Consider the following 26,489-nt stretch of genomic DNA (forward strand, 5'->3'; position numbering starts at 1 on the left):
AGCAACTAGAAAAGGAAGAAATGAAGAACCCCAGGGTTAGTAGAAGGAAAGAAAGAAAGCTTAAAAATTAGGGCAGAAATAAATGCAAAAGAAACAAAGGAGACCATAGCAAAAATCAACAAAGCCAAAAACTGGTTCTTTGAAAGAATAAATAAAACTGACAAACCATTAGCCAGACTCGTCAAGAAACAAAGGGAGAAGAATCAAATCAAAATTAGAAATGAAAATGGAAAGATCACAACAGACAACACAGAAATACAAAGGATCATAAGAGACTACTATCAGCAATTATATGCCAATAAAATGGACAACATGGAAGAAATGGACAAATTCTTAGAAAAGTACAACTTTCCAAAACTGAACCAGGAAGAAATAGAAAATCTTAACAGACCCATCACAAGCATGGAAATTGAAACTGTAATCAGAAATCTTCCAGCAAACAAAAGCCCAGGTCCAGACGGCTTCACAGCTGAATTCTACCAAAAATTTCAAGAAGAGCTAACACCTATCCTACTCAAACTCTTCCAGAAAATTGCAGAGGAAGGGAAACTTCCAAACTCATTCTATGAGGCCACCATCATCCTAATACCAAAACCTAACAAAGATGCCACAAAATAAGAAAACTACAGGCCAGTATCACTGATGAACATAGATGCAAAAATCCTTAACAAAAATTCTAGCAATCAGAATCCAACAACACATTAAAAAGATTATACACCATGACCAAGTGGGCTTTATCCCAGGGATGCAAGGATTCTTCAATATCCACAAATCAATCAATGTAATACACCACATAAACAAATTGAAAAAGCCATATGATTATCTCAATAGATGCAGAGAAAGCCTTTGACAAAATTCAACATCCATTTATGATAAAAACTGTCCAGAAAGCAGGAATAGAAGGAACATACCTCAACATAATAAAAGCTATATATGACAAACCCACAGCAAACATTATCCTCAATGGTGAAAAATTGAAAGCATTTCCCCTAAAGTCAGAAACAAGACAAGGGTGCCCACGTTCACCACTACTATTCAACATAGTTTTAGGACATGGAAGCAACCTAGATGTCCATCAGCAGATGAATGGATAAGAAAGCTGTGGTATAAATACACAATGGAGTATTACTCAGCCATTAAAAAGAATACATTTGAATCAGTTCTAATGAGGTGGATGAAAATGGAGCTGATTATACAGAGTGAAGTAAGCCAGAAAGAAAAACACCAATACAGTATACTAACACATATATATCGAATTAGAAAGATGGTAACGATAACCCTGTATGTGAGACAGCAAAAGAGACACAGATGTATAGAACAGTCTTTTGGACTCTGTGGCGGGGGGGCGGGGGGGGATGATTTGGGAGAATGGCATTCAAACATGATAATAATATCATATAAGAAACAAATCACCAGTCCAGGTTTGATGCAGGATATAGGATGCTTGTGCCTGGTGCACTGGGATGACCCAGAGGGATGGTATGGGGAGGGAGGTGAGAGGGGGGTTCAGGATTGGGAACACGTGTACACACGTGGTGGATTCATGTTGCTGTATGGCAAAATCAATACAATATTGTAATTAGCCTCTAATTAAAATAAATAAATTTAAAAATAAAAGAAAAATAAAAATATTGTACAAAAACAAATAAAAATTGACTACTCTCCTTACACTGGAGGTTTTTTTTTAATTATAAACACAATGAACAGAGAAAGCATACACAATCAAATAAAAGAACTATGTAGAAAGTCTTGTCCTATTTTACAGATGAGGTCCATAGAAGATAAACAAGAATATGCAAAAGAAGAGGAGCTTATAGTTCAATGTAAATTACTGGTAAGGTTTTCAACCTTGAGCTGTATGCTGGTTCCACATGTATTTTTTAGACTAGACTAGAGTGGACAAAAATAGCTAAATAAATAAACAAATCAGACCTGGATCACTAGTGATGATGTGTCATGAATCAAATTCTGTGTCTTGAGTCCAAAAAAGAAAAATAAAAACAGTACAAATCTGCAGGATCTAAAGGTGAGTATAACTAACACAGACCTGTCTCTCAGCGTGAATACAATGCTAATTAGAATATCAATATATTAAAATAATTCAGAGTGAACATCAAGATGACTTTACCTAACACACAAGTTAGTCACCTTCACATAAAAAAAACTCTATAATTAAAAATGATCAGAGACATGTTAAGGCAGTATAATTATCATTGGAGTCACAATTATAAATCTTTTTTCCTAAGTAGTTTGCAGAAATTACGTATCTTGCAATGCTTTTCAGTGTGCTGACAAGTTAAAATAAAATCAACAAATGTTAGAATTTAATTGAACTTTACAAACTGCACATGCCTTTTTATCAAGAAATTTAGCAATATTTTTATAATGATTTCTAAATAAACCTCAGATTTCTTTCAAATTTTATTACTTTCTCATACATTAATAGTATTTTCACCAGATTCATATCTGTAACTCTTAAAGGCCCCTTCATTTTACCTACAATCCCATGTTAATTTTATTTAGAAAGTAAGTCTTTTCTTCATTATGCATTTGTAATAATTAGAAATAATATAAGTCAAATATGGGCTTACTCAATTTTACTAGTACATATATGATTTTTTAACTTAATTTCCTATTATACTAATCAAAGCTTAAAGTAGGAAAATAAACTATTTTAAAATGTTTCCTCTATAATGATTTCACCAAAAAATTAACACCAGGGACTTCCCTGGTGGTCCAGTGGTTAAGACTCTTGTGTTTCCACTGCAGATGACCGGGCTTCGATTCCTGGTTGGGCAACTAAGATCCTGCATACTTCATGGCACAGTTAAAAAAAAAAATTAATTCTAATCACCAGTATAAACTGAAGCATAACTCTCCAGGGGTGCACACTGCTGAATAATTTGTCCAAATGTCAATTGCAATTTTCAAAAATCCTTTCAAGCTCAAAATTTTAAACATCTGTAAAAAATACTTGTTTTGAGAGTGGTTTACACTCATGACACTTGACCTTTTGCTGTACACACCACAAAATTCAAGTCTCAAATACCACACAAGCAGGAAATCTGATCATTCCTGCAGTAGCCATATGCATGGTCCAATATCAAATATTAGTTCTAGGTTACGCTGAGTCATGTGTTACAAATCTTTTACTGAAACCTCTATAATTAGTTGTAATTTGCCTCTTTTAAAATGTGTTTCTTATGGGACATCTGGCCTTGAAAGTTCCACCTTCCCACTGAAAAAATACTTAAGTGTCTGGATTTTTTTTTTCCACTTAATATGGAACACTGCATGGGTGGTATAACCAAGTCCAGACTTCTTAAAAAAATTAAATTTCAAGAACATAATGATTAAGAACCATTTAAGTATTACTAAATGTAAATGTAAAATAAAATTTTGTTGCCCATAACTATCTACAGATTCCCAAATCAATATCTCAAATATCTAAAGTTCACAAAATGAATTTTAATGAGAGTACAGCACTGATACACTCATTTTCAGGAATTTACACTAGTTAAGTTGAAATGGAAAATAAAGGTTCAGAATTAAGGGATTTCACAGAAAGAAAAAAAGTTTGAGCCCAGTGATTTCATATGACACTCAAAGTTATCTACTTCAAGAAGGAAATGATCTTACCAATTTATAAATAGCCTTAACTTGTTAGCAACGGAATGAAACACCAACACTGCAGAGTGGTTTGAATCTTTTTACTTTTTCTCCTTGTTTTTTACAGCTGCTTTATTTTATATGCCTTGCACAACAATCTACAGGGCAAGTTGGCAAGCACTATAATTCAGCGACTATACAGTGCGCAGGCACAGGGCGAGATAACCTTTACCTTAACTTAGTTACTGCAGCTAAGACTTTGTTTGGGGGAACTTCTTTATCAACTTAGAATCCGTTTTGTCCCTGGGTCTGTTCCTTTTGAGGAATCAGAGAAACACCCTTGTGTGCAAGAAATGTTCTTTTCCCACGGGAACAAACAGAGGATTCTTAGCTGAACATCTCATTTGCAAGAATGTTCAGCCCTGGTTGAAAGTCTCGTTTGCAAGTACTTCTCAACCTTCTTTATACCTTGTTCCCTACATTAACTCATTTCACAGAGATTAAATTTAACAATACTCATCAATTCACTTGGTTCTAGAAAGGCTTCCTTAAAATTGAAAATTAAATAATGGGCTAAGGAATAAATCATAAAAATGAAAGACTAAGACACTACTTTTATACAGGATAAAAGTGGAAAAATCCATCAAAACATGCTGCTGTCCAAACCTGTTTGCTTCCTAAATTAGAAAATTTTTCATACAAACTCCTTAAAATCAGTATTATACCTTAACAAAAAATGAAATATAACATGGGTCAAAGAGGAATTAAGTCCAAAACATCAGATTCTAATGACAAAATTTCAAAGATACAGTGAAATTTGGTATGAAGGTAAATTCAATATATTTTCATCTTCTCAAAATATAACTTTAAAACATTTCATCTCATTTAGAAATGTCATGTAAGGAAATAAAAATCATACAGATCCTCTGAAAATTCAAAAACCTTCACCTAAAAATTGAACACAATCAGACCCCATTTCTTACAGATAAAGGTAATAAGCAATAAGCATAATCCCTACTAAGGCTATGACTAGAGTAAGTAAGATTAATATGAAAATAACTGCTAGGATGTTTTATCCAAATTTAAGAAAACTCTTTTGCAATTGTTATTTTCATAGTTCTGTTTAAAAAAAAAAAAATTAAGTGTGGAACTTCCCTGGTGATTGAGTCTGCCTTCCAGTACAGGGGACGTATGTTCAATCCCTGGTAGGGGAACTAAGATCCACATGCCACAGGACACCTAAGCCCACATGGCACAACTACTGAGCCTGCAACAGAGACCCAGTGAAGCCAAAAACAAAAAAGTTAAGTGTATAAGCTAAGATTTGTTTATGTAAAAGCTGGCCTGTTCCAAAAGTTAAAGAAATAACAATTACTAATAACTATTAAACTGGTCGGGGCTTCTCTGGTGGCTCAGTGGTAAGGAATCTGCCTGCCAATGCAGGAGACACAGTTTCGATCTCTGATCCAGTAAGATCCCATACGCAGCTGAGCAACTAAGCTCACGCACCACAACTACTGAGCCTGCGCTCTAGAGCCCAGGAGCTGCAACTACTGGAGGCCACACACCCTAGGGCCTTGGCTCCACAACAAAGGAAGTCCATCACGATGAGAAGCCTGTTCACCACAACTAGAGAGTAGCCGCAGCTCGCCACAACTAGAGAAAGCTGACTCACAGCAATGGAGACCCAGAACAGGCCCCCAAAAATAAAGTATTTTAATTGGTTAACATAAACAACTAGGTTCAATAATTTCTTACCTGTATTCCATCTTTAAGTTTCAAAATGCATTCCATTGTATTGATGGTAATTACCACTGGTTCTGAACCCAGTTTTGTCCATGGCACGTGGATCCTCAGTTCATGAATATGTCCACTTAAAAAAGTGAATGGTAATTTCAATTCCTTAAAACACAAAACATTAAATAAAATTTAGTAAGAGCTTAATATTTTTCATTCTAATATCCAAAATACTTTCTGAAAAGAGAAACAAAATTTCCAACACAAAAATATTCTAGGGAGGGTGGTATGAATTGACAGAGTAGCACTGACATACATATACTACCATCTGTAAAACAGCTAGCAAGTGGGGGGTGGGGGGGGGGGGGGCCCACTGAGCAGTGCTGGGAACCCAGCTCGCTGAGCTGTGATGACCTAGAGAGGTACGATGGAGGGGGGATACAATGGGGTGGGAGAGCAACTCCAGAAAGAGAGGATACAGATATATACTGAGAGTTGGGTTACACTGTTGTACAGCAGAAACCAACACAACATTATAAAGCAATTATCCTCCAATTTAAAAAAATATAAAAAGCAATAAATTTCATCATATAACAACAACAAAAACAAAATTCAGGGAATTACTGTTCATCAAAAAGCAACATCAAATAACTTGCTAAATTATAGTTACTGATGAGCTACAAAAACGTATTGTGCAAGTTATATTTAATAAGGCACTTAACCTGTCAAGGTCTCTGTTTCTTATTTTGCTAAATGGAAATGACAACAGAACAGGATTTTAAGGCAAGATGAAAGAGGGGAACTGAATTAAAGACAGGAGAATGACCTGACAAAATAAACACTGATCAACTTTGGGAAAAAAAAAAAGTCCTGAACTTTACCTAAAGATCATACCTAGAAACTATATGATGATAAATTTTAAATGTTTTATAACTGTTTCGTGATTAAAAAGGTTAGAAATGAAAACAAAGGTTACCACAACCACTTTATACTAAATCATTTCACCTTCAGATAAAATGTCATAAACCAACAACAAAAAAAGTAATAATAAATTGCATTTAGACTGTATTTCAGTCACATTATTGTAACTCTATTTGTGAAAGTTAAAATAAATATTAAGCTGTTCCTTCATCCAAGAAGTATCCACCTTGGTTTAGCAACACAGCAGTAATGTAGCTAAACATACATATATAGACAGTACAGCAAAATGGTTAAGACCAATAAATCTGGAACCAGCACAAGGGGATTTAATCCTACACCTGCTACTTACTAGCACAATGACAAGAGGCAACTTGTACCACATCTCTGCATCTCAGTTTCTTTATCCATAAAACTGGATAATAGTAGTGTGTTTGGGGATTAAATCAATTAATTTACATAAAGTGCTTAGGACACTGTCTTCCTCAAAGGCCATCAATATAAGGACACTATTTATTACTACAAATGTAAAAGCCTCTTTTATGTCTTCAACAAGCTTATTAAAGAGCAGAATACTAAAAATCTATTGATATTTCTACTATTCTAACAATGTCACAATTTTAACAGTTCTCAATATTTCATTAACTTTAAAGATGCAGTAATTTCTCCAAGCATTGATCAATGGGAGAGATTATATTTTGATCAGTGTCTATAATGAATACCATGTTAATGAGCACTTACTGTGTACCAGGCACTGTTTTAAGTACTTTACGTGCATGCAACCTTTAATCTTTGTAGGAACCCCAAAAAGTAAATACTATTATACCCACTTTATAGATTTAAAAAAAAAATCTGAGGCACAGAAAGGTCAAATAACTTTCAAAAATAACTCATCTTAGAGAGAGACATGATTCAAAACTGGAAAGTATTATGCCAGAGCCCTTGCTCTTAACAAAACTACACTGTTTCTAACTTCCTTTACGAGCAACGAGTACACTTCCATTGGTTATACATTCATTTGGATAATGTTTCAATGACATTTCCAAAATCTGAGGCACAGAAAGGTCAAATAACTTTCAAAATAACTCATCTTAGAGAGCTGAAACTGGAAATTATTACACCAGAGAGCCCTTGCTCTTAATAAAACTACACTACATCTAACTTCCTTTACGAGCAACGAGTACATTTCCATTGGTTATACATTTATCTGGATAATGTTTCAATGACATTTCCATCTCTACCCCTGAGGTGTGTAACAATGATAGGTTTGTGAAATGACTACCAAAACTTGCAATCTATGGGCAAAATTGGATTTTCTTAGAAGAAGTTAAAAGACACCTAAATCAAACTCAAGACCTTGTTATCACCAGAATACTACTAATCTTACCTGAATGACTAATTGAACATTAACATAAGGGACAATATTCTATATTAAAACATGGAATTTTGAATCACATGGCCCATGCTGGTAATCCAACTGAAGTTCACTTAAATCAACTCACTGTAAGCAAAATCATTTCCATTTCCTCATCTCAGAGTTGCTGTGATAAACAAATAGGAACATTTACGCCTTATAAAAGGCAAAAGAAAATGTTGACTGTTAAAACAAGTGGGTCATCCTAAGGTAACCAAAAGAAATGATTTTCTTTTCATTCTTTTTCATTATTGAAATATACTGTACAACTTAAAAATATTTTATTTACTTGGAACTACTCAGGAAAACAATGCATCCCTAAAACAGAATATCTATGGCTGCACAAAGGAACTGAATAGCTCTCATAAATCACATTGTAGAAAGGCTATTACAAAATATCCTCACAGGAAAAAAAGGGATACTTTAAAAATGACTGTAACAGGGCACAAAAGCAAAAATAGATGAATAGGACTGTATCAAACCTGAAAACCTCCAGAAAGCAAAGAAAACAGTCAGCAAAACAGAAAGGCAATCACATGGGAGAAACAGAAAGGATCTGATAAGGGTTTAAAATCTAGACGACATAAAGAACTACAACAACAACAACAAAACAATAACCGAATTTTAAAAATGGAGAATTGACTTGAATAGAAATTTTCAAAAGAACACAGACAAAAGGCCAACAAAAAGGAAAAAATGCTCACCATCATTAATCAGAGAAATACAAATCAAAACCAGAATGACAGGGCTTCCCTGGTGATTCAGGGGTAAAGAATCTGCCTGCCAATGCAGGAGACATGGGTTTGATTCCTGGTCCGGAAAGATGTCACAGACCAAGGAGCAACTAAACCCACGAGCCACAACTACTGAAGCCCATGTGCCCTAAACCTTGTGCTCTGCAACAAGAAAAGCCACTGCATTGAGAAGGCCGTGCACCACTACTAAAGAGTAGCCTCCACTCGCCCCAACTAGACAAAAGCCTGCGTAGCAACACAGACCCAGCAAAGGCAAAAATAAAACAAATAAATAAAATTTTTTTTTTTTAAACCCACAATGGCAGATCTCCTTGGTGGTCCAATGGTTAAAAATCTGCCTGCCAATGCAGGAGACAGGAGTTTCATCCCTGGTTCAAGAAGACTCCACATGCTGCAGTGAAACTAAGCTCGTGCACCACAACTACTGAGCTCGTGTGCTGCAAAAAGAAAAGCCACCCCAATGAAGAGCCCACACACTGCAGCTAGAGCAGCCGCCACTACTCTTGCCTCAACTAGAGGAAGCAGCATTCAGCAACGAAGACCCACCACAGCCATAAATCAATTAAATTAAAAACCACAATGACATACCATCTCACATCTGTTAGCAGGGCCCCTATCAAAACAAAACGAAACAAGAACAAAAACAAACAAACAAAAAAAACCCACCACCACAGAAAGTAATGTGTGGTAAGTATATAAAGAATGTATAACCCTTGTGCACTGTTGCTGAAAAGGTAAAATAGTGCAAGCACTATAGAAAACAGTATGGAGATTATTCAAACAATTAAAAACAGAATTACCATATAAGCCAGCAATCTCAGTTCTGAGCACACACTAAAAAGAAACCGAAAGCAGGATCTTGAAAACATACTTGTACAACCATGTTTTTTGCAGCATTATTCACAACAGTCAAGAGGTTACTAAAACCTGATGTCCACTGAAAGATAAGGATAAAGAAAATGTGGTATATACATACAGTGAAATATGACTTAGTCTTTAAAAAGAAAATTCTGTTATAACCTATAACATATAATGACCCTCAAGGTCATCGTGATAAGTTAAATAAGCCAGTCACAAAAAGACAAATATTGTCTAACTTCACTTACAAAACGTACCTAAAGTAGTCAAATTCCTAGACACAGAAGAACAGTGGTGGCCAGGGGGAGACAGAAAAGAGAAGCAGTAGTTTCATGGGTACAGAGCTTAAGTTTCAGTGCCGGGAGCCAGTATGAGGAATCCCGCCCATGGCAAAGGTCATGAGGAAGAGACCCTACAGACAAAGGCGAGTCAGATCTCGAGGGAACCTCCCTGGACCTACTCAAGCATCTATCCCAAAACCAGAATCTGTCTGCCTTACTGTATTATGCCTTTCACCAACTCCTCTGACATTAACAGGAGGCTGTCCGCCCACCACCTTTTTCTGGAAAAAGTTAATTTAGAGCTTTTAGATAATAAGTCTCATGGGCATAATAAGAGTGTTTCAATCCAAAAACCACTTTGATGGCTTTCTAGCCTGCCTGACAGGTTTATCCAAACACTTACAGCTACGCATGTGATTGTTTACAGCCTCCCGACCGTGAGAGGAACAGGAAGCTTAAAAAATTCTAGAAATGGAAAGTGAAGGAGGAGAGTGAAAAAGCTGGCTTAAAGCTCAACATTCAGAAAACGAAGATCATGGCATCTGGTCCCATCACTTCATGAGAAACAGATGGGGAAACAGTGCAAACAGTGTCAAACTTTATTTTGGGGGGCTCCAAAATCACTCCAGACGGTGACTGCAGCCATGAAATTAAAGGACACTTACTCCTTGGGAGAAAAGTGATGACCAACCTAGATAGTATATTCAAAAGCAGAGACATTACTTTGCCGACTAAGGTTCGTCTAGTCAAGACTATGGTTTTTCCTGCGGTCATGTATGGATGTGAGAGTTGGACTGTGAAGAAGGCTCAGCACTGAAGAATTGATGCTTTTGAACTGTGGTGTTGGAGAAGACTCTTGAGAGTCCCTTGGACTGCAAGGAGATCCAACCAGTCCATTCTGAAGGAGATCAGCCCTGGGATTTCTTTGCAAGGATTGATGCTAAAGCTGAAGCTTCAGTACTTTGGCCACCTCATGCGAAGAGTTGACTCACTGGAAAAGACTCTGATGGTGGGAGGGATTGGGGGCAGAGGAGAAAGGGACAACCGAGTATGAGATGGCTGGATGGCATCACGGACTCGACGGACCTGAGTCTGAGTGAACTCCAGGAGATGGTGATGGACAGGGAGGCCTGGCGTGCTGCGATTCATGGGGTCGCAAAGAGTCGGACACGACTGAGCGACTGAACTAAACTGAACTGAAGGGCCTTCTGAGGAGTCAAAATCATTAAAATAGAACTAATTAAGGGTTTCATTGTTGAGCCAATACATGCTGCCAAGTTTCATATCTTTTATTTGTTGATATAGTTGGTATGTAGAAAAAACAGGTAGTAACCCTGACATTATGATTATACAGTAATCACAATGAGAAATAGGTTTAAGGGCCTAGATCTGATAAATAGAGTGCCTGATGAACTATGGAATGAGGTTCGTGACATTGTACAGGAGACAGAGATCAAGACCATCCCCATGGAAAAGAAATGCAAAAAAGCAAAATGGCTGTCTGGGGAGGCCTTACAAATAGCTGTGAAAAGAAGAGAAGCAAAAAGCAAAGGAGAAAAGGAAAGATATAAGCATCTGAATGCAGAGTTCCAAAGAACAGCAAGAAGAGATAAGAAAGCCTTCTTCAGCGATCAATGCAAAGAAATAGAGGAAAACAACAGAATGGCAAAGACTAGAGATCTCTTCAAGAAAATTAGAGATACCAAGGGAACATTTCATGCAAAGATGGGCTCGATAAAGCACAGAAATGGTATGGACCTAACAGAAGCAGAAGATATTAAGAAGAGGTGGCAAGAATACACAGAAGAACTGTACAAAAAAGATCTTCACGACCCAGATAATCATGATGACGTGATCACTAATCTAGAGCCAGACATTTTGGAATGTGAAGTCAAGTGGGCCTTAGAAAGCGTCACTACAAACAAAGCTAGTGCAGGTGACAGAATTCCAGTTGAGCTGTTTCAAATCCTGAAAGATGATGCTGTGAAAGTGTTGCACTCAATATGCCAGCAAATATGGAAAACTCAGCAGTGGCCACAGGACTGGAAAAGGTCAGTTTTCATTCCAATTCCAACGAAAGGCAATTCAAAAGAATGCTCAAACTACTGCACAGTTGCACTCATCTCACATGCTAGTGAAGTAATGCTCAAAATTCTCCAAGCCAGGCTTCAGAAATACGTGAACCGTGAACTCCCTGATGTTCAAGCTGGTTTTAGAAAAGGCAGAGGAACCAGAGATCAAATTGCCAACATCCGCTGGATCATGGAAAAGCAAGAGAGTTCCAGAAAAACATCTATTTCTGCTTTCTTGACTATGCCAAAGCCTTTGACTGTGTGGATCACAATAAACTGTGGAAAATTCTGAAAGAGATGGGAATACCAGACCACCTAACTTGCCTCTTAAGAAATCTGTATGCAGGTCAAGAAGCAACAGTTAGAACTGGACATGGAACAACAGACTGGTTCCAAATAGGAAAAGGAGTACGTCAAGGCTGTATATTGTCACCCTGCTTATTTAACTTCTATGCAGAGTACATCATGAGAAACACTGGACTGGAAGAAACACAAGCTGGAATCAAGATTGCTGGGAGAAATACCAATAACCTCAGATATGCAGATGACACCACCCTTATGGCAGAAAGTGAAGAGGAGCTAAAAAGCCTCTTGATGAAAGTCAAAGAGGAGAGTGAAAAAGTTGGCTTAAAGCTCAACGTTCAGAAAACGAAGATCATGGCATCTGGTCCCATCACTTCATGGGAAATAGATGGGGAAACAGTGGAAACAGTGTCAGACTTTATTTTTTGGGGCTCCGAAATCACTGCAGATGGTGACTGCAGCCATGAAATTAAAAGACACTTACTCCTTGGGAGAAAAGTTATGACCAACCTAGATAGCATATTCAAAAGCAGAGACATTACTTTGCTGACTAAGGTCCATCTAGTCAAGGCTATGGTATTTCCTGTGGTCATGTATGGATGTGAGAGTTGGACTGTGAAGAAGGCTGAGTGCCAAAGAATTGATGCTTCTGAACTGTGGTGTTGGAGAAGACTCTTGAGAGTCCCTTGGACTGCAAGGAGATCCAACCAGTCCATTCTGAAGGAGATCAGCCCTGGCATTTCTTTGGAAGGAATGATGCTGAAGCTGAAACTCCAGTACTTTGGCCACCTCATGCGAAGAGTTGACTCATTGGAAAAGACTCTGATGGTGGGAGGGATTGGGGGCAGGAGGAGAAGGGGACGACTGAGGATGAGATGGCTGGATGGCATCACGGACTCGATGGACGTGAGTCTGAGTGAACTCTGGGAGATGGTGATGAACAGGGAGGCCTGGCGTCCTGTGATTCATGGGGTCGCAGAGTCGGACACGACTGAGCGACTGAACTGAACTGAACCCTGACATTAGCAACATTAGATCTTTGAGTTAAGTACTTTATTATAACCCACTGCACCTTTGTTCTACAGGAATGTAACTTTATTTAGTACTTTGAGGGTGATGCAGATTAAAGAAAAAACACTTCAAGGGAAAATGAGTTTTCTGGTTGATAAACATTTATCTAGGACAAGAGCCATAAAAATGTTAACAGGCCTCTTGGCCAGAAGATAATGTAAATCACCTGAGACCTTTTATATATGGGAAGGTATGCAAAATAAGCCTGGTCTCAATAAGGGTCAGGACTGCTGCCCCTGCATAACTCTGCATATTCCATTACTTCTTTATGCACAACTTGGGGTATATAAGCTGCCTTTGAAAATAAAGTTGTGGGTCTTGCTCCGATGCTTGGCTCCCCCATGTCGTTCTTTTCTTATTCTCCCGTTTCAGGCTGAATTCCCACCTGGAGCATAGAGGCTCACCGTGTCTACTGATTTGCCTGGGCTTCTAAGACCCACGCGAGAGGGAACCCAAGGTGGGGCACCCTCCACTATTCAAGCGGGTGCCTGCGGCCTATGTAGATGGTGCAAGTCCCTTGTCTCGGAGCTTTATAGGCTTTCTATGTAAACCAAGAAATACAGCCTCTTTTCTCCTCTGTTTTTTCACTACACTATTCTTTCTTAATCTCTCTTTATATCTCTAAATAAATAAATCTCTCCTCACCAATGCCATCTCCCCTTGGAATTACCCTGGATCCACCAGGGCTGGACCCTGGCATTTCAGAAGATGGAAAGTTCTAGAAACCTGTTGAATAATAATGTATATATAGTAAACACGACTGCCCACCGAAAAATGATTAAGATGGTAAATTTTATGCTATATCCATTTTTACCACAAAATAAACATAAATTTAAAACCGGACTTCTAGAATTCCAAGTTAGAAGGCTGGCAAATTCTCTCCCCAAAAAGCAGTGAAGAAACTGGACAAAGTTATTTAAAAAAAACAACAGAAATCTCAGGGGCAATGAGGGAATGCTACCTTGAAAGAGATGGGAATACCAGACCACCTGACCTGCCTCTTGAGAAACCTATATGCAGGTCAGGAAGCAACAGTTAGAACTGGACATGGAACAACAGACTGGTTCCAAATAGGAAAAGGAGTACGTTAAGGCTGTATATTGTCACCCTGCTTATTTAACTTCTAGGCAGAGTACATCATGAGAAATGCTGGGCTGGGAGAAACACCAGCTGGAATCAAGATTGCCAGGAGAAATACCAATAACCTCAGATATGCAGATGACACCACCCTTATGGCAGAAAGTGAAGAGGAACTAAAAAGCCTCTTGATGAAAGTGAAAGAGGAGAGTGAAAAAGTTGGCTTAAAGCTCAACATTCAGAAAACGAAGATCATGGCATCTGGTCCCATCACTTCATGGGAAATAGATGGGGAAACAGTGGAAACAGTGTCAGACTTAATTTGAGGGGGCTCCCAAATCACTGCAGATGGTGACTGCAGCCATGAAATTAAAAGACGCTTACTCCTTGGAAGAAAAGTTATGACCAACCTAGATAGCATATTCAAAAGCAGAGACATTACTTTGCCAACAAAGGTCCATCTAGTCAAGGCTATGGTTTTTCCAGTGGTCATGTATGGATGTGAGGGTTGGACTGTGAAGAAGGCTGAGCGCTGAAGAATTGATGCTTCTGAACTGTGGTGTTGGAGAAGACTCTTGAGAGTCCCCTGGACTGCAAGGAGATCCAACCAGTCCATCCTAAAGGAGATCAGTCCTGAGTGTTCATTGGAAGGACTGATGCTAAAGCCGAAGCTCCAGTACTTTGGCCACCTCATGTGAAGAGTTGACTCATTAGAAAAGACTCTGATGCTGGGAGGGATTGGGGGCAGGAGGAGAAGGGGACAACAGAGGATGAGATGGCTGGATGGCATCACTGACTCAATGGAGTTTGGGTAAACTCCAGGAGTTGGTGATGGACAGGGAGGCCTGGTGTGCTGTGATTCATGGGGTCGCAGAGAGTCGGACACGATTGAGTGACCGAACTGAACTGATGAAAGTGAAAAAGGAGAGTGAAAAAGTTCACTTAAAACTCAATATTAAGAAACTAAGATTATGGCATCCAGTCCCATCACTTCATGGCAAATAGATGGGGAAACAATGGAAATAGTGACAGACTTTATTTTGGGGGGCTCCAAAATCACTGCAGATGGTGACTGCAGCCAGGAAATTAAAAGACACTTATTCCTTGGAAGGAAAGTTATGACCAACCTAGATAGCATATTCAAAAGCAGAGACATTACTTTGTCAACAAAAGTCTGTCTAATCAAAGCTATGGTTTTTCCAGTAGTCATGTATGGATGTGAGAGCTGGACTGTAAAGAGAGCTGAGCACAGCAGAATTGATGCTTTTGAACTGTGGTGTTGGAGAAGACTCTTGAGAGTCCCTTGGACTGCAAGGAGATCCAACCAGTCCATCCTAAAGGAGATCAGTCCTGGGTGTTCATTGGAAGGACTGATGTTGAAGCTGAAACTCCTAGACTTTGGCCACCTGATGCAAAGAACTGACTCACTTGAAAAGACCCTGATGCTGGGAAATATTGAAGGCAGGAGGGGATGGGGACAACAGAGGATGAGATGGCTGGATGGCATCACCGACTCGACGGACATGAGTTTGAGTAAGCTCCGGGAGTTGGTGATAGACAGGGAGGCCTGGTGTGCTATACAGTCCATGGGGTCGCAAAGAGTCAGACACGATTGAGCAAATGAACTGAACTGAAAAATAAGGTATCAAAATACTATTACCTGTGTGAACTTAGCCGTGTAACTTCAAGACACATAAAGTCAATGTTGACAAAACTATAAAAAGGAAGTAGACAAATTCACAATCATAGTTGGAAATGTTACCATTAAGATATCTCTCTTTGTAATTAACAGAACAAGCAGACAATGAAAATATATATGGATATATAAGATTTGAAGAACTCGAGTAACCAATTTGAAGCAACTAACATTTATGGAAGAAAAAGGCAAAAACTGTAGGATACATCTCTCATCAATTACAAATGAAATATTTCCAAAAATAAAAATTCATGACCACATACTGAGTCAAATTATAATGGATCAAAATCACAGAGAATATGCTGAACATTTGGAATTAAATTAGAAATCAATAACAGAAAGATAACCAACTATTCCCTAAATGTCTGAAAATTAAGCAACACACTTCCAAGTAACCCTTGAATAACCACATGCAAAAACATACGAACTTGGATACTTGTATCATATGCAAAAATTAACTCAAAGTGATCAAAGACCTAATGTTAGAGCTAAAATTATAAAACTCTTAGAAGAAAATATAGGGGGAAAGCTTCATGATACTGGATTTTGCAATGATTTCTTAGATATAACACCAAAAGCCCAGGCATCAAAAGAAAAATGTGTAAGCTGGACTTGTCAAAATTTAAAACTTTAGTTCTTCAAAGGACACTATCAATAGCGTCAAAAGTCAACCCACAGTGGGTGATAATACTTGCAAATAGTATCCGATATGGGACTGATACCCAAAATATATAAATAATTCCTACAACTCAGTAACAAGTACAAAAAATTTTTAAATGGGCAAAGGACTTGAACAGACATTTCGCCAGAAAGAGATATACAAACAGTCCATAGTACATGGAAAGGCTAAAAATAACAAACTCATTGTTTAACAGCAAAAAATGAGAAGTAACTGTAACTCCCACACATTACTGGTGAGAATGTAAAGTTGGGAAGATCCCCTGGAGAAGCAAATGACAACCCATTCCAGTATTCTTGTCTGGAGAATCCCATGGAAAGAGGAGCCTGGCAGGCTCCAGTCCATGGTGTTGCAAGAGTGGGATACAACTTAGCGTAAGTAAACCACCAACACACCAGAAAACTATTTGGCAGTATCCATTAAAGTTAAACATATGCCTGCCTTCTAAGGGAAATAAACACCTATGTCCAATACAAGTATGTTCATAAGAGCTTTCTTCATAATAGCCAAAAGTAGAAAAAAATCCAAATGTATATCAAAAGGAAAATAAATACAAAATATAGGCAAAATGAATCTTTATACAATGGAATACAACAAGGCAATACAAAGAATAAACTATCTTTCATGCAACAACTTGAGTCAATCTTAGCCTCAATGTTAACAAAAGAATTCAAACACAAGTGATTGCCATTTATTTAAGTTTCAAGAAGAGGTTCAAGAAACGTGTGTTGACAGAAGTCAGAACAGCAATCACCTGTCTTAGGGGTGGGGCTGCTAATTACAAAGAAGCCAGAAGAGCCTTTCTGAGTGCAGGAAATATTTTATTTCTTGATCTGGATAGTGGTTACAAAGGTGTCACCAGTATGCAAAAATTAAGCTGTATGCTTAGAATTTCTGCTCATTAAAAAACAACGAAAATATTAAGATAATCAATCTTAGAGAGAGGACGAAGAAACCAAGAATATTATTTCTCAGTGTTAACTCTAGATTATTCAATAGAGAAAGCGGTGGGATATAACCAAAAATGATTAATAACATCACCATGGGTGTGAATTCCCTTATCTCCTAAATAGCATCTAAATCTCCTAACAGAATTACCTGATATATGTTAATAATAAACGTAGTAAGTGACCTAATATATAAACTTTGAAGTTACAGTTAATTTGCATCAGACCATTCTCACGTTAGAAAGAAAATTTAAAAAGTGATTAAGAAAGAAGTTTTCAATTATGCTGTCATTTTCAATCTTTATCTGTCTACTCAATATTCTGAGAATTCCATGGGTAATGTCATCTTTCCTACGAAGAGAACTTTCCTCAAGATCTGACCTTGTTGTCTTCATTACCCAAAAGGGAAAAAAGGAATATAATATTTTCCAGCATCATTTAGAATCCTAGCAGTGTAAATTAGCATATTCGGTAATGTTTAAGAACTGAGTAAAATGGGGGAAGAATTCTGACAAGAACAATGAAATTGTTTTTCGGTTGCGGCAACTTGGGGGATTACGATTCTAACAATCCATCACTAGCAACAAACTGTAAAAGAAAAAACTTCTGAAGAGGGTCTCTAGTTTCAAGATAGCCCTAAATACATTAGCAGAAAAACGAAGGTTTTAAAGCATAAAATCCAAGTGCAGGAAAGACCAGATTACTTCTAAACAGGCTGAAAACGTTTCCAATCCGTGACAGCTGCACCGCTTACCTGCTCCAGCACATCCAATTTTAACTCCAGCTTGCTGAGAACCACGTCTCCACCCCATAGCGAAAGCTGTAGATCTGACGGCTTTAAGTTCTTGATGTAGCGATTCACATAGCTCATTAAAATGGGAGTCACATACGACTCCAGCATCTTTTAAGGTACACAGGAGTCACAAAGTCAGAAGCTGAAACGAGGTAGAGAGAGAAACAGGAGAGGGAATTAAGTCTGTGGTGCAATTCCTGAGAGAAAAAAAGCATTTCTCAGGAAGGGCTGTAGAGGCCAAAAAGCAAGAGCCCCACCCCCCCCACCCCCCACCACCAAAGCGGCCGCTCGCCTTCTCCCAGAAACAGAGAAAACTCAAGTGGGCTCTACAGCAACGCCTTCCTCATTAGAACTCCCCTCAACCCGCCCGGCGAGCAGCAGGAGGAGGAAGCGGTGGTGACAGGAAGAAAGCCGGTGCCGGCGGTGGGAACTGAAGGGAGGCGGGCTCGCCTTCGGCCACGGCAGCCCTTTAGCCAGCCCAGCCGCCCCGGAGGCCCTCGGCCCCCGGAACCCGGCCGCATGTACCGCCGCGGAACCAGGCCGGCTTCCCGCCTCTTGCGCCCTCGGCTGACACTCACGCCCAGGAGTACCGTGGCGTCTCCTCCACCTCCCGGTACCTGGCACCCGCCTCCGGAGGCGGCGCAGCGCCCGTACCGCGCCACTTCCGGGTGCGCGGCGCTCGGTGCTCGGAACGAACTGTTCCTCCCCCTCCTCGCACTCGACTCCGAGGCAGGACCGGGGTTCTCAGACCCTAGACGCCGTGCAGTGCGTCTTCTAGGAGGGGACCCCTCGCGCTCGCTCGGCCAGCCCGCGCCTCCGCTCCGACCCCACTGGTGGTCGGACCAAGCTCTAGGAAGTGCACGGGGGAGGTGGGCGGACCCGTAAAATGGAGACGCCGGAGATCCGGAAGTGGCGCTGCGGGAAGACAGCCGCTTAGGTGGAGATGGATTCCGAATGAGGAAGTGCAGAGGGCCAGAGATCCGATGAGGAGGAAGAAAGTGGGTCGTGGTCTTGAAAGCCCTCAAAACCAAGTGGTTTTCGTTTCTCTCTGGAAACGGAAGGGCTAGCGAGAACTTGGGTTCGGTGGGCAGAGCAATAGCAATTTAGATCGAAAGCTGCTTTGCCGGAGGAAAGGAGAAAAGGAAGGAATTAAGGTATGGTGTAGGGGAGAGCGTTTTGCCCAAAGGTGTAAACCAGCTTTGGCGTACTTTTTAATACTTGAGCGAAGAAGTGGTTATGCTTACATTTGTGCGGGGGAAAAATAAAGAGAAAATCGTGGCGGTCTATTGGACTGCAGCTGATACATGCAACTGCAGAAACGGGTATGAATAGCAGAAGGCAGAAATGAGACTACGGAAGAAAATGAGACTTAGAGAAAGCGAAAAGCAATAGCTGAAAGAGAATGAATTCAAAGAGTCGGTGCTGGTTATATTAGGCTGAAATGAATGTATAAAATACTACCTTTCCTTCTAGTGCCTTGAAAGCTGACACAGGCAACAAACTCTAACACCTAACACCTGGTAAACACCCAAATTACTGGGCTTAAAGGGATAGCATAGGACATGCTGCCTAATTTTTGACCAACGTTTACTATTTTTAGTAACTTCTGAAGACACCACTGCATATTGAAAACAGATTTAAACCTTATAAAGTAATTAAAATATACACCCATGTTCTCGTTGCATTGAAAAGACTTTGTAAATACGTTCCTAAAAAACTCTTTACTGAAAGTCAAGATTTCTTGAAAGTTTCAGAAACTGCAATAGGAAAGAGGCACAAGTGAGGATACCTTAGTTCCTTATTTTCATTAACAAAACGGATCTAAAGTTTCAAAAAGAAAGAACAGGGGCGAGGGGCGGCGGGGAGAGGGAGTTGAAGAAGGGGGAAAAAGCAGCAGCTAATGCTAACTCAGAGCAATTGTCCTCACAAAAAGCCTTCACGAAAAACCCAAGTAACTCAGATCTTATTAAAGCCTACTAAACCAGTCAAGTAAATTATCCAAGTAATATCTTAGTTATCTGCTTCACTTGAAAAGTGAAGGGATTGAAGCCATGACTCAGAAGTTTTAATATAAATGGTTCAACTAATTGTATGAAACCCCTAGGAAGTCTAGAGAAGGAGCTCCAAGCTTCCTTATTTTTCTAAGGAAAGAAAAAGGGCCTAGTCTTATTTGTGTGGCAATTTAACCAACCAGTGAGTAAAATAGCTCAGTCGTGTCTGACTCTTTGCGACCCCGTGGACTGTAGCCCACCAGGCTCCTCTGTCCATGGAATTCTCCAGGCAAGAATACTGGAGTGGGTTGCCATTTCCTTCTCCAGGGGATCTTCCCAACCCAGGGATCGAATCTGGGTCTCTTGCATTGCAGGCAGACGCTTTATCCTCTGAGCCACCAGGGAAGCCCCAACAAATCAGACCAATGTATTAAAATAAATTAGCCAGATATTTTTAATAGATTTTTACTGTGCTGTATAAACTAATTATGGAATACTAAACATTTTTTGTTTTATTATGCCATTTTTCTCTTGGAGCCAACAAAAGAAAATTGCCAAATTCCTGCCTTGGAAAAATTATTTAGGCACTGATTTTTTTCCTTTCGTTTGAAGAATCAAAAAATAGTGGTTTTCAACCTGTTCTGCTGTGCCCTGTTTTATAAGCAGTCGAGATACATTTCATTCCTTTTCACTAATATATTTCCATAATTGCTGTTTTTTTGTCAAATAAACAGCACTTCCCAGATCTCCTACTGTTATGTTTTTTTTATTGAGAGATATTCCCTCCCTAAAAAAATATTTTTAAGTCTTAATAAGCCTTTGAGGCAGGATGGCTATATAGGCAGTAGTTCTCCAGGGTGAGGTGAAATTTTTTGCTTTTTTTAATTAACTTTATTTTTTTAGCACAGTTACAGGTTCATGAAAAAATTGAGCTGAAAGTACCCATATAATCTTTGAGCTGAAAGTTCCCATATAATCTTTGCCCCCACACACGTAAAACCTTCTCCATTATTGACATCCCCCACCAGAGTGACACTGATGAATCTACATTGACATACCATTATAACTCAACATCTATGGTTTACATTAGGGTTCACTCTTGTACTTCCTATGGATGTTGTATACTAGTAAAAATTCCTTAGCGAAGAGGAGTTTTGCAATATCCCACAGAGTTGAAAACTCATTTAGTCTAGCACTTTCACTTGTAAGTAATACAGTGAAAGACTTGCATATGTGAACAAGGAGACAAGCTTAACAGTATTTTGCAGCAACATTTGTAATAGTAAAACTGCAAACAACTGAAGTATCAACAGGAAGAATGTGGTATATTCATATAATGAAATATTAATGATGAAAATAGTTAGAGCTATGACTTTCAAATGTTTTATTCAGTTAGAAATATAGTTTACGCCATGACTCAGCTTATATATAAAGAGAACTTTCACAAACCTATACTTAAAAATTGAGTACCTGTGGTGTATTCTATTTTCTTTGTTATTCTATTTCTTTTTTCTAAAATAGTTCATGACCTATCAAATTAATATGACCTACAGATGGTGACTGCAGCCATGAAATTAAAAGATGCTTACTCCTTGGAAGAAAAGTTATGACCAACCTAGATAGCATATTCAAAAGCAGAGACATTACTTTGCCGACTAAGGTCCGTCTAGTCAAGGCTATGGTTTTTCCTGTGGTCATGTATGGATGTGAGAGTTGGACTGTGAAGAAAGCTGAGTGCCGAAGAATTGATGCTTTTGAACTGTGATGTTGGAGAAGACTCTTGAGAGTCCCTTGAACTGCAAGGAGATCCAGCCAGTCCATTCTGAAGGAGATCAGCCCTGGGATTTCTTTGGAAGGAATGATGCTAAAGCTGAAGCTTCAGTACTTTGGCCACCTCATGTGAAGAGTTGACTCATTGGAAAAGACTCTGATGCTGGGAGGGATTGGGGGCAGGATGAGAAGGGGACGACAGAGGATGAGATGGCTGGATGGCTTCACAGACTCGATGAACGTGAGTCTGAGTGATCTCCAGGAGTTGGTGATGGACAGGGAGGCCTGGCGTGCTTCGATTCATGGGGTCGCAAAGAGTCGGACACGACTGAGCGACTGAACTGAACTGAACTGGACTAATGGTTTGCAACTTGGTCTACCAAAAAAAACTGAACAAAGTTAAATATTTACCAATATCTGAAAAATAAAACATAGAGAAAATAACAAATATAGCATATCACATATATAATATATATACATATACATACACGTGGCATTCCAAGAAATATATGGCTATATATTATGAAAGCTACATATATATTGAGTTAGCCAAAAAGTTCCTTTGGTTTTTAAGTAGAAATGAAAGAAAGTAATTATCTTCAATAAAAAAATGAAAAAAAAAAGATACTTTTTTCATTTTCACCATGAACTTTATTGAACAATGTACTCCGTTTTGCTTCACTATCTTCTGCCATTTTTCAGGCAGCTTCATAATTCCATCTTCCCAAAACTTTCTATCATTTGAATAAAAAAAACCTGTTCTTTTGGCAATGCCTTTGGCAGTCTTCCAAGGAAATGAAATTTTATCCATTAAAGGAATTTTGTAAAAACTGAAAAAAATGGAAACCCAAAGTTGCAATTTCTGGTGAATACAGTGGATGCATCAGAACTTCCCAGGCAACTTTTTGCCTGGTCATCAAAGAAACATGCATTGTTGGGGTATTCTGATGGAAGATTATGTGTTTTCTGCTGAATAATTTCAGACACTTTTTGTCAAGTGTTGCCTTCAGTTGGTCTAATTGTGAGTAGTACTTGTTGGAATTAATCGTGTGGATTCCCAGACACTGTTAATAGAGGACAACCTTCCAATCCCACCATATACACATCAGCTTCTTTGAATGAAGGTCAGGTTTTGGTGTGGTTGGTGCTAATTCATTTCACTTGCCCCACAATCTCTTCCATTCCACACGATTGTACAGTATCCACTTATCATCACCTGTCACAATTTGTTTTAAAAATGGAACATTTTTGTTACACTTAAGTACAGAACTGCATGCAGAAATATAATCAAGAAGGTTCTTTTCATTTAACATATATGGAACCCAAAAATCAAAGTGATGAACATAACCAAGCTGTTGCACTGGATATTTGAGTATGTCCCTGCATGGTGTAACATGGATTATTCACAATTAATGTCTGGACTCGATCGCTATCAACTTCAAACATTCTACACCATCTACCTGACCGTGGAGCATCGTCCAGCCAGATATCTCCAGCACAAAACTTCACAAACACTTTTTTTTTGTTTTTGCTGCTGAAAGCTTTATGGTTTCCATTTGGTCCAAGGCTTGGAGGAGGGCTCCATAGTGTTAAAAAGCTGCCTACTGTCAGCAAAGAGAGGCTTCAGGCAGAAGCCCTAACATTAGGGGGTCTCCTCAAAGGTCACTGGGCTCCAGAGGTTCCGAGTCATACTTGAGGGTGAGCCTTTCAAAGAGATATTGTCCAACCCAACCTGGGAACCAGCCAGACTGCAGAGGTTGGTCAGGCGGTCACCCATCTTCTTGATGAATTTCACCTCCTCATTTAGGAAGTGGCTCTCCAAAAATTCACAGATGTGGGGGTCTGCTTGGGTAGACCCTGGCCATGAAGTTCCAAAAGGGCCTGGTTAAGGTTCTTCTCCTTGAGAAAGGCAGCTTCCATAGAGTCCTGACTTTTACCCCACTCTTCTTGAAATGCTTCTGCACATTGGCCACTGTGCTGGTTTTGCATTTTCAAGAGGTGTTCTGCACCCTCCTGCGTCTCCTTGGCCAATACATGGAAAAAGTGGCCCACACCCTCCAGAGCCACATTGTCCTGGTTGAAATACAAGCCCAGAGACAAGTATGTATAGCAGGCCCACAGATGCATTTTGACCAGGCAGCTGATGGCTGCCTCCACCTCAGTGAAACAATTCTGATGAATCTTGGAGTTCATGGTTGATCATAAGGAGTTAAGCTCAAAAAATGGTGTTTCTGGTCCTGATGTTTGCAGACAGCTCAGTGGCTGATTCCAAAGATTGCAACCAGAGAAAAGGTTGGAAGGTGGTCAGAGGCTGGAGCAAGGGGCATCCCTGGGTCTGTTCCATCCAAGCACTGTTGAAGCAAGAGAGAGCCGAGGGACCACTGACTACACTGCCCACAAACCTCTTTTGAAACGTTCAGTCAGTCACAGCACCTTCTCAATACACTGTACAAATCTTTTTTAGTGCACTTCTGTTGCATTTATTATTTGTTTGAAATAATAAAGCATAAAGTCCCAAAAATGTTTATTTTACTCCATCATCATTATTAAAATGGCTACACAAAAATTTACCAATTTTGATAACTTTTTTTTTTAACACATGGTGATATGATAGCTGTTTACAATACAGTCTAACGAAATTGTTTTGAATGAAGTTAAAGACAATTAAGCACCACTAGAGTCACCTTATGAAAAACTGAATGAATCTTTTCACCAACCCAATATGTTTAAATAGTATATTAAATATTTTAATGACACAGAGAAATACCAAATTAAGGATGGTAATTATCTCTAAAGAAGAAGAGATGGAAGAATAAAGCAGAGGAAGGGAATACAAAGTATTTCAACTGTATCAGTAATTTTTTTTAATAATACAAAATTTAATATTTGAGAGTTAGGATGTAAGTACATAGACATTTTTGTATTTTTCTGTTATTGCTGTTCAGTCACTAAGTTGTGTCCAACTCTTTGCAACCCCATGGACTGCAGCATGACAGGCTTCCCTGTCCTTCACTATCTCCCTGAGTTTGCTTAAACTCATGTCCATTGAGTCAGTGATGCCATCCAACCATCTCATCCTCTGTCACCCCCTTCTCCTGCCTTCAATCAACATCAGGGTTTTTTTCAATGAGTCAGCTCATCACATCAGGAGACCAGAGTATTGGAGCTTCAGTTTTAGCATCAGTCCTTCCAATGAATATTCAGGGTTGATTTCCTTTAGGACTGACTGGTTTGATCTCCTTGTAGTCCAAAAGAATCTCTAGAGTCTTCTCCAATACCACAGTTCGAAAGCACCAATTCTTTGATGCTCAGCCTTCTTTATGGTCCAACTCTTACATCTGTACATGACTACTGAAAAAAAACATAGCTTTGACAATATGGACCTTTGTTGGCAAAGTGATGTCTCTGCTTTTTAGTACGTTGTCTAGGTATGTCGTACCTTTTCTTCCAAGGAGCAGGTATCTTTTGATTTCGTGGCTGCAGTCACCATCCACAGTGATTTTGGAGCCCAAGAAAATAAAATCTGCCACTGTTTCCATTTTTCTGCATCTATTTGCCATGAAGTGATAGGGCCAGATTAATACCATGATCTTAGTTTTTTAAATGTTGAGTTTTAAGCCAGCTTTTTCAATCTCCTCTTTCACCTTCATCAAGAGGCTCTTTAGTTTCTCTTCACTTTCTGCCATTAGGGTGGTGTCATCTGCATATCTGAGGTTGTTATTTCTCCCAGGAATCTTGATTTCACATGGCATTTCACATGGTGTACTCTGCATATAAGTTAAATAAGCAGGATAACAATATACAACCTTGTCACACTCCTTTCCCTATTTTGAACCAGTCCATTGTTCCATGTCCAGTTTTAACTGTTGCTTCTTGACCTGCATAAAGGTTTCTCAGGAGGTAGGTGAGGTGGTCTGGTATTCCCATCTCTTTAAGAATTTTCCAGTTTGTTGTGATCCACACAGTCAAAGGCTTTAGTGTAGCCAGTGAAGCAGAAATAGATGTTTTTCTGGAATTCTCTTGCTTTTCCTATGATCCAGTGGATGTTGGCAATTTGATCTCTGGTTTTTCCGCCTTTTCTAAACCCAAGTTTTACATCTGGAAGTTCTCAGTTCACATACTGTTGAAGACTAGCTTGAAAGATTTCAAGCATTACCTTGCTAGCATATGAAATGAATACAATGGTATGGTAGTTTGAACATTCTTTGGCATTGCCCTTCTTTGAGACAGGAATGAACTTATAAGGACTGACTTATAATGAACTGGATAAGGACTGACCTTATCCAGCCCTGTGGCCGTTCCTGAGTTTTCCAAATTTGCTTGCATACTGAATACAGCACTTGTATTTTTATATATGCACAAAATATTTTATAATAAAATATTAATCAATTAGACCAATATTTCTCAACTTTGTATCGTATCTTCAAAAATCATAAAGCTTACTTTTTCTAAGAAATTATATATCTTCAGACATTGATTATCTTATTTAAATTTTAAAGAAATAAAATTTTTAGTCAT

General features: G+C 39.0%; 1 protein-coding gene and 1 pseudogene across 1 annotated transcript in view; both read right to left on the reverse strand.

Moving 5' to 3' along the window:
• The window catches only part of VPS13B (vacuolar protein sorting 13 homolog B), a 775,227-nt gene extending 756,909 nt beyond the window's left edge, over positions 1-18,318 (reverse strand). The window contains exons 1-2 of the mRNA XM_052651420.1: positions 18,172-18,318; positions 5,368-5,511 (exon numbers count right to left, since the gene is read on the reverse strand). Of these exons, the coding sequence (XP_052507380.1) occupies positions 5,368-5,511; positions 18,172-18,318 (291 nt within the window). The remainder of the gene's footprint in view (positions 1-5,367; positions 5,512-18,171) is intronic.
• A 5,308-nt stretch (positions 18,319-23,626) lies between these two features.
• On the reverse strand, positions 23,627-24,164 carry LOC128059206 (ferritin light chain-like; annotated as a pseudogene).
• Positions 24,165-26,489: the final 2,325 nt, after the last annotated feature.

The sequence above is a fragment of the Budorcas taxicolor genome, chromosome 14, assembly GCF_023091745.1.
Source record: "Budorcas taxicolor isolate Tak-1 chromosome 14, Takin1.1, whole genome shotgun sequence".
NCBI classification, from domain to species: Eukaryota; Metazoa; Chordata; class Mammalia; order Artiodactyla; family Bovidae; genus Budorcas; species Budorcas taxicolor.